This window comes from Acomys russatus, chromosome X (genome assembly GCF_903995435.1).
Source record: "Acomys russatus chromosome X, mAcoRus1.1, whole genome shotgun sequence".
Classification (NCBI taxonomy): Eukaryota; Metazoa; Chordata; class Mammalia; order Rodentia; family Muridae; genus Acomys; species Acomys russatus.
Window position 1 is genome coordinate 111,539,969 of NC_067169.1, and position 14,865 is coordinate 111,554,833.

Genomic DNA, 14,865 nt, shown 5'->3' on the forward strand with positions numbered 1-14,865 from the left:
AAGGCAAGCTACACCAATGCTTCAGAATTTTCTTTTTGAACTTACATTATAGGATAGGCACATGATAGAGTTACTAAAGCAAATGGAAAAACACCAAATGAACTCTTACCCCTTTTGTGGTTTCCACTTTTTTAGAAATACAAGAAATACTTACTTTTTAGCTCCTTTCACCAAAGCTATTTCATCTGGTGAGGAGGAGATATATGTGAATTCAGCTTCTTCTGTAGGTCCATCAATAGCATCATTTGTTTTAATTTCTACAGTGTGACATAAGCACAGGGCTCGTAGAAATAGCTCTTCTCGGTTCTGTGTAGCAGAAACATAAAAAGTACTATTATTTTTATTTCTAATACTAGGTAACCAGTGAACTAAGAAAGAATATTAAGGTAACAGAACGTTATCTTAATTAATAACATATCTAGAAAACCAAGTAATGGAAATTTATAAATTTCTTATACTCAAATGACTATATCATAACTACTAGAATTAGTGGTTCCTAGTCAGTATTCCTGGAATATTTATTAACTCTTTCAGGTCGATGTAGTACCACCTATACCTAAGGCAGTGACTTCTTCATTGCCTAAGATGTAGCTAGGCTTCTAAATCACAATGTAGCAATTGTTCATGTGTAGAGAGACTTTGATTCCCTTACCATGTAAATACTAGAAATTTAATGATTTGAAGAGACAACTTTCTTAAAGTAGCTAATAGTAAAAAAAGAAAAAGTGAATCCACACATAGCCAAGTTAATGTTTTGTTCAAATTCCATTTCCCATAATTCTACTTGTAAGTTCTAGTTGTTTACAAATGTTAAAGGCGTTAATAAAAGAAAGGGGAAGTCAAAAGAAAAAAATGAATATTCAAAGCCCTATATTATGCAACCATTGGAAAATTCTGTATTTTAATTATAAAGGGATAAAGCATGCCTACAAAGATTAATTTCTGAGGCAAAATATTAAGAGGGAAAATGTCACCTTATCTGCTTTATCAAAATAGGTTAAGGGCCCATCAGTCTGAGATAATCCATCAACTTCCTGAGTTGTGCCTTTGTATTTGTGCCCATCTATGCAGCATTCAATGAATTCCATGCTATTTTCAGTAAGTGTTCCAGTCTTATCTGTAAATACATACTCCACCTAAAAACAAGGACATAGACATAAACATTTTCTATAGTATTTGTTAAATCTTAGCCAGCTATAAGAAAGCAGTCCTATTTACACAGCCACGGAAATGACCTCTTCTAAGAAGTGTCCAATGTTAGAATTATTGATGCAGTAGTATCAAATGAATAAGAAAGTTCTGAGCATTTTCAAAGACACTGAAACTTACTTAAATATAGAAGACTAATAGGACAGAAAACCATGACTATTTAATTATGTTAGGCACCTTTAGTTTAACCATTTAATGGTTTTAAATGGTAAAATAAAGTCAATTTTCCAAGGAGGAAAACAATATAGTGACCACCCCAACTGCCATGCCCATAAACCAATGGTGAGGATAAATGTAATAGAAATGTACCTGGAATATGATAAAATAAAAGTTGCTTGAAAAGCACAATTAAAATTTTATTTCATTTTTATAAATTCATTGGGTGCATGTGTGTGTGTGTGCATGTGTGTACATGCCATACACATAACATGTATGCCAATACACAAGAGGCTGGAGGACAACTTGGAGAAGACAGCTGTCTTCTTCTATCATGTAAGGTCCCAAGATCCATCTTAGCTCATCAAGCTTGTTGATAAGCATCTTCATCTGGGGAACAATTTTGTCAGGACAATTTTCAAAAAAAAAAAAAAATACAGCAATGAAGTAAAAAGTATTACAACTATAGAACATATAATAGAGATGAAAAAGAAATATTAACAGTTAACTAGCTAGGAGATACAACAGGTAAAAGGTGATAAGAAATTATAAAATTTTTCCCATGCCTATTTCTCAGATATCCTAAAAATGTTTCCAAATTGAAAGCTTAAAATATAATAGGTATCTATATTTTTATAAATAATAAAAATATGTTAATGAAATAAAATTTTCCATTATAATAAATCATTTTGAGTACTTCCATTTTATCTCAGTCTTTATCTACTCTATTTATAACATCTGGCTTTTAGAAACCCATAATTTTATCTTCCTTTTTGATAATTTATGCTTAAATAGTTAAAATTATGGGCTGACAGGAACAAGTGTAAGCACAAGATTAAGGTTTTTATTATGTAAGGAAAAAGAGATGAACTCCAGTAGTAGCTGCTAATTATTTTGCAAGGCTTTCCATGGCAGCAGTACTGACACAATAAAGCATTCTACTCTTCTTTTTCCCTTTTAGGCAGCCAAGTTTGAATTCTCTTTTTAAATTAATCCCAGTGGTATTACTTGTGTATCATTTAGATCTTTCTAAATAAACTAAAATTCTTTGGGGCTTTGCAAAAATGTTCACTTTCATTTTTCCATGAATCCTGAGGTTTTTTTTATATCATGCATTTAGATTAGAATTAGCCCATTCAGAATCTCTTTTGTGTGTGCATGTATGTGAAGGCCAGAGGAGAAGTTAGGATGTGGTTCTCCAGGAGCTGTCCTTCTCTCTTTTTAGCTAAGGATCTCTTACTGACCCCAAGGAACGTAGGCTAGCCAGTCACTGAGCCTATGGGATCTGCCTATCCTCATGTCCCTGGAGTTTGAGTTATAGTGCATGCCACCATGCTGGCCTTTTGTAGGTTGTTCCCATGGATAGAACTTATGTTCTTGTGCTTCTAAGGGAAACATTTTATACTAACTGAGCTATCTTCCAAGACCCCTTTTAGAATCTCTTAGCATTAGTGTTAAAGGTGGTAACTTCAAAATAAAATGTACAATTCCTTTGACTCTGTGGAAATAGTTGGGAGAGTAGAGGTCTACAAACACCAAATCTCATAGGTATAGGCCAACAAACTATCAACTAAAACACGTATGCTATTTTCAGTTCAAATTCCTAGGTAATGTTGATTCTGTTGGCCCTAGAATTAAAATACTTACAGAACCATTCTCATAGGTCATGCATTCAGGAAAAGTGGACGGGGGGCTAGTTGTGACTTATATTACAAAGTATTTTCATATTTAAAGGACAGGGATAAAAGGAGAGACTACTGTTTGGCTCTGCCTCACAAACAGATTCTTCTTTAATGGTAGCTTTGAGCTGGATGAAAAGGCTCCTTTATACCAGCAAATTCAAGTTCATCATTTTATTGATGGAAAGCCTACATTAGTTATAAAATATACATTTGATCTGTTTCTTTGTTTTCTGAAATAACTTCAAACACACATGAGATTTCCAGAATGGTAAGAATGTCATTTTGAGATGACAGGTCACTGAGTATGCTGCTCATATTCAACATGCTGTGACAAAAGGACTAGATATTCCTTTGTATTTCTGGTGGATGTAGCAAGAAAGGTGGATGAAAATAGAGGGCTCTGCAATACCTGCTAACACAGGATGTTTCTATATCCCCGTTCTCCTATCCCAGATTGCCTCATCTTTTTTTCTTTCTTTTTAAAATCTGATGCCAATGGTTATAGGACCAGGGTGAAACTACTGAGTGATGTGCCTGGTGGTACAGGCCTATGATCTCGGCTACTAAAAAGGATATAGTTGGGTATTGCCAAAGTCAAGGTATGTCTGAGGTACAGAGTGAGTTCAAGAACAGCATGGGTGAGATCCTATAGAATGATGCCTTTCATTGGTATTAAAGTAACTACAAACTTGGCCCCTATGTGCAAATATGAGGTGTAAAAAGGCTGGTATCAGCTAGGCACAGTAGTGCACGCCTGTAATCCCAGCACTCAGAGAGGCAGAGGCAGGTTCAAGGCCAGCCCAGTCTGTAAAGCAAGTCCAGGACCGCCACAGAGAAACCTTGTCTTGAAAAACTTTAACGTGTATAATTTCCTTGAGGAAAATCTCATTTTTTTCTTTAAAGTAAAATACCTGATGTGTAAGAATGACCATAATGACTAAACATAAAGCTTAACACTAAATATATCCAACATATACTATATGTGTGTTGATGAATACTATGATTCAGCTGACCAAAATTAGTTTTAAGAGTCTTCTTATTGTCCTTTACCTCCTAATTTTTCTGACTAATTATAACCATACTAATATAGTTAGGTCTATTATGGCTGCTCAAGGAGGTAGTGGATAATTTGAGTTCTTTTTAACTTGATAATAGTAACTTCTGTACACAGACCACATCCCAGGTACTTTGTTAGGACTTCAAAATAACAACTATATTTGATTAGTGGAATTAATTTATAACTTAAGAATGATAATGTCATATAATTAAAAATAGCCACAAGATTGGAGGGATATAAAAGAGAAAGCTAGTCCCACAACTTTTCAAGATCCATTAAAAGCATTCAGCTTTATGAGATACTGGTACCTTATCATAAAATATCTTATAATCTTCTAATTGAATTAAGTACTCTGTATTCTTTTGTTTCTTACACCAAGCACTGTCCCAATAATATATTTCTATACATTTTTAATACCAATGGGTTACTAAAGTAAATATTTACTATGGCCTTGATGGCTATAAACTAATACTACCTTTAGTAACATAAAAAGCTCTACAGTTTGAATTATGACTAATACAACAGAAAATTTGTCACACTTAATTTTGTGTATAACAGTCCACTGAATGCTAAATAGACTAAAGAAACTATTTCAAGACTTTGCACTTTCATTCAAGTAATTTCTAGACATACAAGATAATAATGATTCTAAGTTTAGACTCTGTATTAATTAAAGGAGTGATCTGCCATTAACTTTGTGATTTGAAGAAATGATGACCACCACATCCAGAAATGCAGAGTTTGGCTGGGGAACTGAATGGTAATTGAAATAAAAGCTGTAGCTTCTTTGCACGGATCAAACTTAGCAGATCATTACCCAAACCTCTATTTTACTTCCTATGGTCTTAATTCAATCTAGACGGTAAGAGCCAGACTAGACTATAGGTAATATGGATACTGGTGAAGAGGGAAATCTGAAAGAATGAGGTAGGGGTCCTATCAAGCGGAACCTGCCCTAGACATCCTGTAGCTATTATATTTGCTGTAGTAGCTGAGGCTTACTTGACTTCTGCCTCTGGATAGGTAAATCCCTATAATTAGGCAACAATCATGACACACATTTACTTGACATCCAGCTGATAGCTTGTGCATTCAAGTGTTTTCTTATGCCAAAAGCCTATAGAATGGTACCTTTCATTGTTATTAAAGTAACTCTACAAACTTGGCCCCTATGTGTAAATATGAGGTGTAAAAAGGCTGGTATCAGCCAGGCACAGTGGTACACGCCTGTAATCCCAGCACTCAGGGAGGCAGAGGCAGGTAGATCTCTGTGAGTTCAAGGCCAGCCCGGTCTACAATGCAAGTCCAGGACAGGCAAGGGTACACAGAGAGAAATTCTGTCTTGAAAACCTAAAAAGGGCTGGTATCAACTTAATTAATCAATACCTTAATTAATCAATGAAAGACTCTTCTGGAAATATCTAAGGGAAATACCATTGGTTCACGTATTTCTTCTACTGTGTCAGCAGTTCTAGAATTTCTGAGGAATGTAGACTCCAAGGTCTAAGCTACTACTTTACTGAAGTCAGTTCTAAACAGAATATGTGCAAAGTCCTTTTGCCATTTCACTTCCAATTGTGAAATGGTACTTTGGCTTAGGCAAAGGTTGTGTCAAGAGTGGAAAAGGGGACTGGAGAGATGGCTCAGTGGTAAAGAACAGTGGCTGGTCTTCCAGGGGACACAGGTTCAATTCCCAGCACCCACGTGGCAGCTTATAACCATTTATATCTCTAATCTTTAGAGTATCTGATGCCCTCTTCTGGCTTCCCAAGGTACTATATACACATGGTCCAGAAACATACATGCATCCAGGACACTCATACACATAAAATAGAAATAAAGGTTAAAAAATGAAATTTTTAAAAGGGCCGATATAGAGAGTATGAGAAGTAGAGGGGCTATATTCAGGGAGAGTTTTGAGGTAAAGATACAAGTCAGCACCATTTCAAACAAGTGAGAAGCATTGCTCTAGCCATAGTTTCACTGCCTGAATTTGCATTTTCTAGTCACAGAAATGACATTTATACCAATCTAACATAACTATCATGAGAATTAATTGAAAGCCAAAAATTTCCTTCAATTATCAACACCATTACATAATAGACAGTAAATTTAGACAAAGGGAACATCTTTCTCAATACTAATAAGAAAGCCAGGTCATGTGGCACAAGTCCGTATGGATTGACTTGGGATGCTAAGGCAGGAAGATCACAAATTGAAGACTTGCCTGGGCTACAAGGTGAGCTCAAAGCCTACCTGTGCAATTTAAGCAAGTCCCTGTATCAAAATTAAAAGTAAAACACAGGTGAGTATATTATAACCCAGTAATAGAATATTTGCCTATCATTCTTGATATCTTAGGTTCAGTTTACAAGAGGAATGAAAACAAAACACTAATGAGAAAAGCATCTAAGAAGTCATTGTTTGAGCTGGGTGGAGGTAGCACATGTCTTTAACCTCAGCATTTGGGAGGCAGAGACAGGAGGATCTCTGTGAGCTCAAGGCCAGCCTGATCTACAGAGATTCCAGGACAGCCAGGGCTACACAGAGAAACCCTACCTCAAAAACAAAACAGAAATTCATTGTTTGAATCACAGGTTACACTACATTAGAAAATAAATGCACCTATGTTAGAAACAAGGGCAGTGTCTTGGTCATACTGTTATATGTAACAAGTATGGTATTGTGGAGGAAGAACATAACTTTAATCTTTTCCTTTCATTTAAATTTTTATACTAGAATAAACATAGCATGCTAGATCTTGTTCAGTGTCCTAAGAAAGTACCATAGAAACTGTCAATATAGGATAACTATGGTTAACAATATGCATGTGTAAAATGGCTGTATTTTATTACACTGTATTCTGTTCATAAATAATTATAGGCAGTAATGAAAACTACCGTTACTCTTTATAATCTAACAGCATCACTTGGTGAATTTTTATATGGATTTCTATAACACTCATGTTTAATATATAAATTTTATACTTTGTAAAAATACTAAAAATCTGAAGTAACATTATGAAAATATTGCAAACCTTTAATTATGTGTCTACATTAAAGTTTTTTCTTTGAATTACTTGTCAAAAGAAGTAATGGTCACATATATTTCAGCAAAAATTGTGTTCTCACCTGACCAAGTTCTTCATTAAGGTCTGATGTGTTAACCAAGGCTCCTTCATTAATTTCTTCATCAAAAAAGTCTTTATCCCATGAAATAAAGAATGAGCCTAAAAATTTCTGCATTTCTACTGTGACATACATGGAGACAGGGATAATAAAGTTGAACAGAACCATGAAAGATAAAAAGTCGGTGAACATTTTCAAAACCTAAATAAAATAAGAGATGATTCGTGTTAATTAGATTCACAACTTCTTTAGATATATACAATATAAAGCAGCAGCTTTCTATTTGAATGCTTAACATACTATTAACATAAAGAAACTTCCTAATAACACTCTATCATCATTATACATAAAATTATTAGTATTAAGAACATTTTAGGGGGCTGGAGAGATGGCTCAGAGGTTAAGAGCAGTGCCTGCTCTTTCAGAGGTCCTGAGTTCAATTCCTAGCAACTACATGGTGGTTCACAACCATCTAGAATTTGAGCTGATGCCCTCTTCTACAGATAAAGCACTCATAGACAATAAATAAATAACTCTTTTTTAAAAAGAACATTTTAGAACACTCTGAATTTTGTCTTTATTCTTCCATGTATATACTTTCTACTTTATTTTTTCTTAACCTCATTAAGTCCTAAGTTCCTCCCACCCACAGACAGGGACATTCAAAGTTGACATGTAGATACTGTACAAATTAATATTGAATTAAAATGCCAGAAAGCTCATTATTTTTCCAACCTCTTAACAAGAGTTAAAACAAGCATAGATATATGTAAAGTTTAAAAAAAAAACTAAATCAGAAGTTATCATTTTTCTAAGAAGTGCTTCAGTAAAAGGTAGCCTAGTCACAAAAAAAAAGTTACCGTATTTTCGGCATATAAGATGGCTTTTTAACCACGAAAAAATCTGTGCCAAAGTTCAGGGTTGTCTTATACACCAGGTACTTACCTGGAGCTTGCTTCCCCTTGCTTCATATGTCCAGTACATATAGTGTGGTGGTGGTGGAGGTGCAGCCGTTTCCCCCGGCTCTGTGCAGGGAGTATGAAGCAGGGAGGAGCAAGCTGCACATGTCTTCCTGTACCTTGAGGAGGACAACATGAGCGTATATTGGCTCTCCACCAGAACCTGCCCATTCGACTTGGAGGACTGTATCTTCAGGTTGAGTGTGGAGTGCGCCTTAAATGGGCAATGTAGGCTAGCATAGGCTGTCTGTTGGCATTTAATAAAGCACCTAGCTGTCTGTGCCCTGCCTACAAATAGACACATGCCCAAGTCTGTTGCACAGAGTATGAGTTGGAAGAGGGGTAGTCTTATAAGGCAAATATATTCCAAATTCTGTATTTTAACTGGAAAAATTTGGGGGTCGTCTTATAACCTGGAAAATATGGTAATACTTCTCATAGCAAATGAATTACCTTAAAAGTTTCCCGTTCCTTTTGAGTCTTTTGGTTGTACCAAGGCTCATCACTGGAAATGGTACTTGGCCAAACATACTTTAGAGTTGTGCATACAGCAGCTTTGGTCAGTAAGATAAATAAATAAACAATCAAGAAGGCATTAATGGATCTGAAAAATGAGATAGTATGTCTAATTACTTAAGACATAAACAAAACGTAAGTTAAAAATTTTCAATTTTAATTTAGTGTGGTCTTAACAAATCTAAAGCTTCTCCTGTGTATGTTATATAATCATAGCCCAAATTTTTATGTAACAACCCTAATTATCACAGATGAAGAATCACTGCTAAGTGGTAAAATGAAAAAACCAGCCCTCAACTATTTATTGATCATGCTCCCCAAGGTACAATGTCTATCCAGTCAAACATACCTCTAGTAAGGTTTCCGTAAAATAACTAGAAACAGACATATCTATTTGTATTTGTACCTACGTAACCTCTATGGAAAGAGTAGCTTGCTTCTCCTCTCCAAAAGGTTAAAGGTTAAATATTTCAAACTAGCAAATGTGAACCTTAAGATCAGTATAAATTCTTTTAGCATGGCAATCTGGATCAGGCACAATGAATCATATCCATGCTTACAAAGAGAGAAGTGTGTCTGGCATGTTGGTGCCTATAATCTCAGTACTTGGGAGGCAGAAGCAAGATTACAAAACCAAGGTTATGCTCAGTTTATGTAGCCATTTTAAAACCAGATAGGGCTGCATGAGACTGTCAAACACACAAAAATAAAAAAATAAAAGATTTAATTAAAAAAGAGAAACCTTGGAGAGATGCCTCAGTGGTTAAGAGCACTGTCTGCTCTTCCAGAGGTCCTGAGTTCAATTCCCAGCAACCACATGGTGGTTTACAGCCATCTGTAATGAGATCTGATGCCCTCTTCTACAGATAAAGCACTCATATGTAATAAATAAAATAAATAACTCTTTTTTAAAAAAAGAGAGAAACCTTTGCTAGCGGCACCTACCTATCTTAACGATTTACCACTCCTATGTCTACTTGAACAATATTGTAGAACCAACTTGTACACATCAACTAAAAGACCCCAAATCCAGCAACAAAAGGAAATGAATTTACATTTTAGGTAAATGATGCCATTTAAAAACTAGGTAAGCTTAATTTATTCATTTATTATCTTGGAGTTTAACATAAATTATTTCACAGGATTGAATCAAATCAGACAAAATTCACTGAGGATCACTTATGGAACAAAAAGTGGTCAAAATGGTAGCTCTTATTACTGTAGGTGTTGAATTTATGCTATTTTTCTTTAGAGTTACTGAAGAAGTAACTATTTCAATCAATAAAGACTAAAATGAAGTTATGTCACATACTAACTTTTCAACAGCAGAACGTTTCTGAGATTTCCCTTGGTAGTTCAAAGCCATTTTGGTTTCCATCCCCGTGTAAACAGCAACTCCTAAACAAAAGCAGAATATAACAAAAACCTGGTTATAGGTAAATGTTAGCCAACCTCCTACGTGCTTAGTTCTGTAAATTTTTGAGTCTAGAATGGTGAGAATTCTGTCTTCTTTCTACTCATCTTCTGATGTCACTTATGTTAAAATTCAAAAAGTATAAAGTATCATATTCATGTTAGCTTATTATCTGGTAAATTCTCAACACATAAATATACACTGAGAATAAAAGGCAGGTATCTGCCATGTTCACTTTTAAACATGCACTATCTATTCATAGGCTTTATGAAACACATTTTTAAAGTTGTTCACCATATATCTTCTTGGTATTTTTAAGTGTAGCTCCTTTCAGCAAAAGATTTTCAGGTCCCAAAGACCTAAAAAAAAAAAAAGCAAAAAAAGCATACTTTATTGAAACGTCATTAACACTGGGACAAATTTTTGCCCTGACACATATCTATCTCCAAGGGGTTCAGAATTTATCTATTTCTACCATATGCTTACTCCCCAGGATGAGCAGAATAGAATGACTCCCTCCATCTGAAGTGACTTGAGGGTTCAGCACAGATGGAAGCACAGTACAGGAGTAGCCAGCAACACGCAGAGGTAAAGAAATGCACAGAAGGGTCAAAAGATTATGACTCATAGATAGCAAGACACGAGCTACAAACAAGTGAGAAATAGAGGGTCACAGATAAAAGACTGGGAAGGCAAATGCCAAGCTGCAAACACACAATGACATCTTTGTAGAGAATAAACCTGACTTTTGGAGATCAAGGCAAAGTGGAAAAGCTAAGGTAATTTATTACAAGACAAAAGAGGAAAGAAAGCATCCTGTTTGTATGAATCACCTCATAAATGATTAACTTTATATTTCATTTAAATCCAAGTAATTCTTCTGGCACTTTGCTCACTGCCTAGACCAGCACTTACTCTCCTATAAACCGCTGTTCTCCAGCTTTATTTTCAAATTTGTCAGCAACTACACAACCAAGGAAAATATACACAATGTCTAGAACAGGTTTGGAAAAGCAGTCAACAGGTACAGTGCTCTGCTCTTTTAGTTTTTGAATTAAACCTTTTTTAAATATAATTATTTTGTTTGTGTAGATGCCACAGAACATGCATGTATAGTGGTCAGAGGATAACTTTATGGAGTCAGTTTTTTTCCTTTCACCTTTAAAGGGGGTTCTGGAAATTGAACTCAGGTAGCTATGCTTTCGTGGCAAGTATCTTTATTGGTTGAATCATTTGGCTGGTCCCATGGAGCTCTGTTCTTTTGGATACCCATACATTAATTCAATAATAATCTTCTACCCAACACAAAGAGACCCTACCATCACAAACCTGCTGATCATAAGGTTACTTGGTTATCTTCACTGTATTTAAGGAAAGGCATTTGATTATTTTAGTGGGTTTAAAAGAGAAATAGCCCTCCTTCAAAAGGATAGATAAAAGGAATAACAAACTAACCTGGCAACAGCCTCAATACTATTACTATAGATACTGATTCGCCCAACAAACCTGTTAAAACAGAACAAAACAACATAATAGGAAATTGCAAAATCCGAATACCAGCAATTGGAAATTCATGAGATTACAAATAATGAAAAAATAAAATTCTGAATAAATTAAAATTCTATTAGGCTTCTGAAAAAAAGTTACATTAAAGTTATATAATACTTACATCTAACTTTTAAAATAATATTACAAATTATAAGAGTATAAACTACGATTTTAAATTAGCTGCAGTTCTATTCAGTATTATACATATTCAATACCTTATATGATACCTTTCTATAAATCACGTGGCTTTTTTTAGATTCATGTGAATAATGATTTCTAGTACTATAAACAATTTTCAAAATGAGTATTTCAGTGGTTTTTAACACATGAGTCTGCATATGAATAACATGGGGTGTAAGGAGGTTTATTAAACCACAAGCTTCTGAGTCCTATCCTTAAACATCTATGTCAAATTCTTAAGTGATACTGGTATAACTGGCCCAGATCCAACTTTTGAGACACAGAGACAATGAGCACTTGACTACTACCTTGAAAATGTTGACTTTGTATCTGGCAATTGATTTGATCTGTGCAGTTGATATGGCTAGACATAAAAGTAACCTAGACATAAAAGTAACCTAGATTTCTATAAAATATGATAAAAAAAAAGCCCAACCCCTCCATAATGAGACTGTTACATTTTGTAATTTACATTATAGTATTTTCTTTATAAAAATAGTTTTATCACTGTAATATATTCTATGGTTGAAATACTTTTAAAACATTTTGATTTTCAAAATATTTTTAATTATTTGAGAAATTCAGAAATTGCATTCTATTTTGATCGTATTTAACCCCTGCAACTTCTAGATTCACATCCACATTCCTACCAACCCAAATTACATGCTTTCTTTTAAAAACACATTTTAATTGTGTGATTGTGTGTGTGTGTGTGTGCGCGCGCGCGCACGCACGCGTGGGTCCAAAGAAGACAGAGGCATCAGATCTCCTGGAGCTGGAATTATAGTTGATTAGGAGCAGTCTATTTTGCATGTTTTAGCCACTGAGTTACCTCTGTAGTGTCTTGAATGAAATACTTTTATATATAAAATTTGAAGATCTATCCATTCACCCATTCTATGCTAACTGTGTGAGTACTGTACTAGATAGATGCTAAAGATACAGTAAACTAAAAAGGCATATTCTTTGCCCTAAGAAAGATAAGTGAATTTATAAATGCAGTAGAAATAATTGCTACTCAAATGTTAGAAATACTTGGTATTCTGAAGTCATATTGCAAGGGATTCAGCTTAGGTAAATTAGGATAGTCTTGCCTACCTTAAATTCTTCTTCATACAATTTGTGGAATTCTCTCATAAATACGCAAGTACATGTGTGAAGCATATACATATATTCTCATGTAGAATAAGCCACCCCTTTTCTGTGATTTCATTGACTGTATAAATCTCTATTGCTATACTATAAGCTTAGCTTTATTACTTGATGCTCTTTGAAGGTAGATAATTTTTTTGTTTTGTTTTTGTTTTTTCAAGAGAGGGTTTCTTTGTGTAACATTCCTGGTTGTCCTGGACTCACTCTGTAGATCAGGCTGGCCTTGAACTCAGAGAGATATACTTGCCACTATCTGCTGAGTGTTGGTATGACAGGCATGCACCACCACTGCCCAGCTGTGGCTCTAGTTCTTACTATCAAGGTGAAAATAAAAAAGAAAGAGGAAGAGTCAAAAAGGAATGAAAGAGAAAGGGAGGCAACATTCTCATAGTAGGATATTTTTCTCTACTGTTCCATATTAGAGTAAACCAAATCTAACCATTTGGTCTTCCTTTATGGTCACTAACATGAATTAACATGATGGCTTGCCTAGATTCTAATGACAAAATTTTTGACAACCCACAATGAATGATTATCCAAAAACCTACATCCAGGAGCCATAAAAAAAAAAAAACATACTATTTTACTGGTCTTTGAACTTAATGGCTTATGGTGGACAGCAAATAGCCCATCTGTAGTCTCCAGCTCATCATACTCCTTAACAGGAAAGGGTAGTGTGCTAATTACTTTCATTGTCCCATATCCACATTTTTGTTTCGGTTAAGATGCAAAAGATTTGTTTAATTAACTCTGAGTACTCCATTAGTTTAATAGAAGAGGCTTGGGTTACCATTTAAAAAAACAGATAGCCATATTTACAAGTAATAAAAAGAAAAGAACATAGGATGCCTGGGCCCATAATGATTTATCTTAGGCTGGTAGTGCGGCAAGGCTTATTTGATTCATTTCCCTTCTAGGAAGGAGAACAGCTTATAAAAACATACACAAGATTAGGCTGGTAAATAAACAATGGGTATTTTCTTTGCTATACTTGCGGGAAAAAAAAGAAAGAAAGAAAAGAAAAAAGAAAAGAGCAGAGACAATATATATTCAAGTGAAATAAAAGTGCTTCTTACTTGTAGAGGTCAGGTTGAGGCTGTTCACATTCAATTGCTGCTCGGAGGTTATCAATGGATTCCGCTGTACACAGTGCAATGGTATCTCGTACTGCATAGTGTGTCTATAGAGAAGGCACAAGATAATCAAATAGATAAAGTATTCCTTTTTTTATAACAGTATACTCAACTGATTCCAGGAATGGCATGCTTTAGAGTAAGAGGGTTCAGCAGAATATTTCAAGTGTTGATGACATTCCCCGCCAAACAAATTGCAGGATATTACTCTTAAACTATATTACAAATAACTAGATAGGTAACTTTGCCCCAAAATTACTTCAAAGGTTAAAAAAAAACTATTAAAAACTTTCCTTGACACTGAAACTTAGAGGTACTACATTTTGTATCATGCATATAATTAACTGAAATCCCCATGAAAAAATTGTTTTTAAAATATTTATTTATCATACACAGTCTTCTGCCTGCATGTACACATGCAAGCCAGAAGAGGGCACCAGATCTCAATTTAGATGGTTAGGAACAACCATGTGGTTGCTGGAAATTGAACTCAGAGCCTCTGGGAGAGCAACCAGTGCTTATTTTTCTCTTATATATAAACCAAAATTTGAAAAAATTATTACTGGTTCCATGACCCAAACAGTTTAGTAATGATTTTAATATGCTCAATGTGGGCATATTTTATATAGGTTCAGGAAAATACTGTGTCTTATGTTTAATGATTAAGATAGTCTACATATATGTATCACACTTGTAATTTATGCAAAATGCAAGACAAGTTCCAATGAGCC

The 14,865-nt window shown here is 34.8% G+C and overlaps 1 protein-coding gene across 7 annotated transcripts in view; it reads right to left on the bottom strand.

Annotated features, from left to right (window-relative positions):
- Atp11c (ATPase phospholipid transporting 11C) overlaps positions 1-14,865 on the bottom strand; it is a 168,187-nt gene that overhangs the window by 48,482 nt on the left and 104,840 nt on the right. For all 7 annotated transcript variants that reach the window (XM_051141298.1, XM_051141297.1, XM_051141296.1 and 4 more), the window contains 8 exons: positions 14,078-14,181; positions 11,577-11,627; positions 10,416-10,480; positions 10,024-10,105; positions 8,645-8,795; positions 7,236-7,433; positions 975-1,136; positions 155-306 (listed from right to left, as the gene is read on the bottom strand). In XM_051141298.1, the coding sequence (XP_050997255.1) occupies positions 155-306; positions 975-1,136; positions 7,236-7,433; positions 8,645-8,795; positions 10,024-10,105; positions 10,416-10,480; positions 11,577-11,627; positions 14,078-14,181 (965 nt within the window). The remainder of the gene's footprint in view (positions 1-154; positions 307-974; positions 1,137-7,235; positions 7,434-8,644; positions 8,796-10,023; positions 10,106-10,415; positions 10,481-11,576; positions 11,628-14,077; positions 14,182-14,865) is intronic.